At 42.9% G+C, this 5,579-nt stretch overlaps 1 protein-coding gene across 1 annotated transcript; it reads right to left on the bottom strand.

Annotated features, from left to right (window-relative positions):
- Positions 1 to 3,019: 3,019 nt before the first annotated feature.
- LOC149974996 (GTPase IMAP family member 9-like) lies at positions 3,020 to 5,278 on the bottom strand. Its single transcript, XM_090210142.1, has 2 exons — positions 5,101 to 5,278; positions 3,020 to 4,270 (listed from the first exon to the last, which is right to left on the bottom strand). Exons 1-2 carry the CDS (start codon positions 5,123 to 5,125, stop codon positions 3,180 to 3,182), a joined length of 1,116 nt encoding a protein of 371 aa, XP_090066268.1. The 5' UTR covers positions 5,126 to 5,278; the 3' UTR covers positions 3,020 to 3,179.
- Between the last annotated feature and the right edge of the window lie 301 nt (positions 5,279 to 5,579).

Below are 5,579 nucleotides of genomic sequence, written 5' to 3'. Positions count from 1 at the left end.
GCTTGTATTAATCAATATGCTTTAGTATATGTAATTCCCAAACATTCTAAGAATTTATGAAAAAGTGAAAATTACCTTATCCAATTGCTTACTTGTCAGAAAATGTAAAAATTAAAATGTCATTCTTCCTGGGGGTCTATATAAACAGATTTTAATACGATTTCATGTTGCTAAAATGCTCTCCAGCAGCCTGACACCTGCGCCTCTCCCCCCTTAGGGGGAAATTCTTTCTCCACGTGCCAACCCTAAACTGCCAGTCCCTCCCCTGCACCCCGAGCTAGGGCAAACCCTCGCCCTCCTCCGGTACCCCGACCACGACCTGCAGAAAGTGGAGGAAGAAGAGGTGGTGGAGGAGGAAGGACAAAGGAAGGACGGTGGAGGATGAAAGGAGGAAGGAGAAGGGAGGGATGGTGGAGGGATGGTGGAGGATGAAAGGAGGACGGAGAAGGGAGGGATGGTGGAGGATGAAAGGAGGAAGGAGAAGGGAGGGATGGTGGAGGGATGGTGGAGGATGAAAGGAGGACGGAGAAGGGAGGGATGGTGGAGGATGAAAGGAGGACGGAGAAGGGAGGGATGGTGGAGGATGAAAGGAGGAAGGAGAAGGGAGGGATGGTGGAGGATGAAAGGAGGAAGGAGAAGGGAGGGATGGTGGAGGATGAAAGGAGAAGGGAGGGATGGTGGAGGATGGAAGGAGAAGCGAGGGATGGTGGAGGATGAAAGGAAGAAGGAGAAGGGAGGGATGGCGGAGGACGTGTCAGATGATTCAGGGCTGCCTCTGGACCTGGACATGGTGTCTCTGGATCCTCTGGAAGAGGAAGAGGAGGAAGATTTTTCTCTGGGGGAGCCTATGGACTGAAGCATGTCTCCTGACACACTAGAGGGCGCTGTCCCTACACCAGGGAGACATCTACTACACCCAGCCCCGTCCTCTTCCTCCCTGTTTCTGCAACCGAACGGTTCTATCCAGTCTCCAACTCCCCCACTCCCTCCCTCCTGTCCCCCGTCTGGACAACAACAACAGTGGTCGTCGGACGTCCGATTGGCTGGAAGGCTAGCAGCTTCCGCACTGCAATCCCGGACCCCTCTGCTGGCCCTGCCCCTGAGCAAAATGAGTTAATTTCCTGTCCGGGCTGCTGTCTTATTGGTTTGCGCTTTCCTTCTGTGTGCCTGAAGGAGGCGAATGGTCTCGCTCCTCTGTCCGCGCCTTGCGTGTCTTGGCTGCCCCTACCGGAGGGACAGACTTAAGTAGGGCTCCCCCTAGTGGGCTGACTGACTGACTGACAACAAAGTGTGTGTGTGTGTGTGTGTGTGTGTGTGTGTGTGTGTGTGTGTGTGTGTGTGTGTGTGTGTGTGTGTGTGTGTGTGTGTGTGTGTGTGTGTGTGTGTGTGTGTGTGTGTGTGTGTGTGTGTGTGTGTGTGTGTGTGTGTGTGTGTGTGTGTGTGTGTGTGTGTGTGTGTGTGTGAATTCATTATTTTCTTCTACTTATTCATTTGAGTTCTTATATATTGGTTGTTGACCTGGCTTCATTTGATAATGTCAGTGTGTCCCTGGTTTGTTCACTCACTTTCTACACTCTGAATCTTTCTATTTGATTCCTATTAATGATTTTTCACTGGTCTGGGTGGTGCTTGAGATTTGTATTGAATTCAAACAGGTGCTTCTTCTTGCCTCAAACCTCAGTGTTCTTCCCATAACCCACTATGATCCAGGTATCCTCAGCATGTTTTAACAGCCTGTGTAACTTTGAAACAGCATGAAAAGCAATTCTCCTTATTGTACAGATTATTCCACCCAAGTGTGTGTGTGTGTGTGTGTGTGTGTGCGCCTGCACGTGTGTGTGTGTGTCTGCGCCTGCACGTGTGTGTGTGTGTGTGTGTGTGTGTGTGTGTGTGTGTGTGTGTGTGTGTGTGTGTGTGCCTGCACGTGTGTGTGTGCTTGCACGTGTGTGTGTGCCTGCACGTGTGTCAGAGGGAGAGATAGTATGTGTGTCAGAGGGAGAGATAGTATGTGTGTGACTGAATGACGAAGGTTTGTCCCCTGATGTCTGTATTGAAATGTTAAATGTTCGCTGGTCATTTCCCCGTACCTGTGTGTGAGAGATTAGAGAACTGAGTGTAATAATTGTATATAAAGTGATGAGGTGTACATCATCTTTACTCTGTTTTACACTATTGATGATAATCTTTGCACTTTTGATTTCATAGGCCTGCTGGTTCTTTGTCTGTTTGGGATGAAATGGCACCCTATTCCATATATAGCGTACTACTTTGAACAAAGCCCCATGTGTTCTGGTCAAAAGTAGTGCATTATATATGGAATAGGATGCCAATTTGTCAGTTGGTCCCAGAGTTTAGGATTTTATTTTCTCCCTCTGCTGGCCTGGAGGATCCAGACAGACTAGGCCGCCATGGCTCACATGTCTGTGTCTCAATAACCGTCAATGGCTTCCATTCCTCGTAACCTTTACTTCTAGGAGAAGCTATACAGGACCTGACCAGGGAAAACTCCAGGCCTTAGTTATAGACCTGGAGGTTTTCCCAGTCAGGTCACTGGTCAAGAAAAGAGAGTCTCTTTATTACTTCACTGTTTAAACAGCATGATTTACAGTCTGGACAACTGTGTGCATCCATATAAATAATTCCACTGTTCTGTCCCATATTGATGATGTCATATGGACAATGGTATGAACACCAACCCATTTGTTCAAGGAATGACCAAGTCATGGAGTGTTATGCACAACATGAATACGTTTTTTTATTTTTTGTTGTTGATTAAAACATATTTGATTTATAATGCCAATGCATGAAAGCTACCCTAAAATCACATACGTAGCTAATTACCAGCTTTAATAAACTGTCATGATGATTATTTGTGTTATTTTAAGAAAATATCCTCACTGAATATCAATGAAACAATAGATTACATTCAATGTTGTCTAGTATTTGTCTTAAATTGTCATTACATAATGTTTACTATTGACATAAATGGAAACAAATCACAGACACAGCAGAGCCAGGATAAATGTCATAAATCTTTATGTAAGCTATAGAATATACATCTATAGAAGTCAATGCTATAGTTACAGGCTATAACAGTAGAATGGCAACAGTGTACACTGTATATGAATGCATTCAATGTGACTAAGCTCGGGACTCTTGAACAGCATTGTTTCAGATTTTCATTGTGTACTGCACCTATCTTTTACTGCTGTTTTCCACACTTCAGCAGCTTTTTTAATAAAACTATATAGAAAGCCATTTCTTCCTTCAGCTCTCTCTCTTGCCTCCCTTTCATATTTTTCCCTCAACTCCTTTATTTCTTTATCTTTAGCCTCGTTTTTCAGTTTCTGTTTCTCCAGTTCCTCCTCCCTGAGTCTCTGCTCTTCCTTCTCTCTCTGGATTCTCTTCTTCTCCTCTTTAAAAGCTTTCTCCTGAGCCTCTTGTGTATCTTGCTTCAGTTCATTCTGTCTGCGTTTCAGCTCTTCGTTCTCTCTCAGGATCCTCTCATTCTTCTCTTTAAGCTCTTTTTCCCGAGCCTCTTGGATAATTTTTTCTTTCTTCAGTTTCTCCTCCTCTCTGCGTATCTTCTCTTCATTCTCTCTCAGGATCCTGCTCTTCTCCTCTTCAATCGCTCTCTCAGCCTCCTGGAACATATCAGTGGTGTAGTGGCTTCCTCCATTCATCTTCACCATCGTGTTGATCTTCTCAAGCAGCTCAGTGACCTGGGAGCGATTCTTATCTTTCTTGTTGAAGACATGATATCTCCCATTGCATTGGGAAATAACACTATCCAGATGTGGATTTTCAAGCAGGAACTGTTCAATTGTTACATCATCATCATCATCATCACCATGAAGAAAGTCTCCATGTGTGAAGAGAACCATGGTGTATTTGGATGCTTCATCCCCAAATAATGTCTTAATCATCTCCACAGTTTTCTGCCCCTCTTCAGTGAATCTTCCCAGCTGGATCACAATCAGGAACACATGGGGACCAGGTGCAGAGAAAGAGATGCATTCAGCAATCTTTTTCAGTGACTCTTCATTGGACAATGAAGTATCAAACAAACCTGGGGTGTCAATAACAGCTACACTTTGCTCACCCACCTTCCCTCTTCTCTTGTGACAGTTTTTTGTCTGAGAAATAGAGGAGATTTTTGATGGGAAAGCTTTTTCCCCTAGAATGATGTTTCCTGCAACACTTTTCCCAGCTCCTGTCTTCCCGACCAGAACAATGCGGATCTCCCCATTTTGTGTATGCTGTTGGATTCCTGTTGGATGACAAGAACACTTGTTAACTTTTTTAAGAGGTCTAGACTTCATGTACTGCTTGTTAGCACATTTTGAGTAATGGCAAAAACAATTTGTTTCTTCATGGTCTGCACAAAACAATCTGTGAGCATTGCCTCTACAGATGCAGGATCTTAATTTTAGCCTGTTTGCTACAGCAGGAAAATAATCCTGCAGCAGTAGGAAATGTGAATTATTATATGGATTAGGGAAAATCAAGTCTGGACTTTCAAAGTGGACATTAGAAACTTTAGAGTACTTAAAATGCAAATCCACTACAATTTTGCATTTGCTGCTGTGCAGGAAAACCTTCAGCAACAATATATTTATCAAATTAAGATCCTACATCTGTATGTGCTAAACTGTTTTTATGCCATTATAATTTTTTGCTAAATTGACTCCCATCAAATACCAAGCAATCTCTTGGTTTCAATATATAAACAAAGGCCACCGTACAAACATAAATGTATAATCCATGTGTTCCTTTTTTAGAATCATTACAGCAAGTGAGAAAGAGAAGGAAAGATAGAGAAGGTAGTGCTCTAAAACAGTCATATACAATAAGCGCATACAAGAATAAAAACAAAATGAATTACTCCACTGACTTGTACATTATAATGTAACTAATAATGTTAACATTTTGTGTCAACTTGACAAAAAAATAAAAGGGGAGTAATATAAAATAATGCTCCCCACTGCTATGCATCATTATATTTCTAGAGCACATGAAGATCAAAGGAAAAAGCACATCAAAAAAGGAATCAATACTATTGGCTTGAGTTCCCATCTTTATAACCTAAAGGCTACTCACCAGACTGAGAAACTTTGCTGTTCATGTTTGCAGTGAAGATCTGTCAGTCTCAAGCACTGTGTGAGAGTAGTAACAGAAGTAGTTTCTATGCTTCTATAAGGATACTAAAGATATACAGTGTGAGAGTGGGTCTGCTCACTTGTTTTATATAGGATCTGTCAGGTGCCCACCCCCTGACACACCCACAGGCTTTCTCTTAGCTTTCATACATTTACTGAAATCCTTTCCCACTAGTTATGGCTGTAATACAATACAAATGTTTTGACTGGTCTAATATTGAACTATTCAGTCAAGTCAAATCGTAATGCACTAGTAATCGGCAGTATGTTTGGACTACTATGTGTTGACTACTAATTGAGGCCGAATATATTCAACATGTTTGAACATTTTCGGGATGCCGTATGTGCCCGTAGAGTGCCCGGGAGCCTATGGGAGCCATCATCCGCAAATCGGTTATGTGCTTACACTTTACGAGACTG

The sequence above is a fragment of the Oncorhynchus mykiss genome, chromosome 19, assembly GCF_057628025.1.
Source record: "Oncorhynchus mykiss isolate SJ-2025 chromosome 19, ASM5762802v1, whole genome shotgun sequence".
Lineage (NCBI taxonomy): Eukaryota > Metazoa > Chordata > Actinopteri > Salmoniformes > Salmonidae > Oncorhynchus > Oncorhynchus mykiss.
The sequence above is the reverse complement of the archived record's forward strand: the minus strand, read 5'-3'. Positions and strand labels throughout refer to the sequence as shown.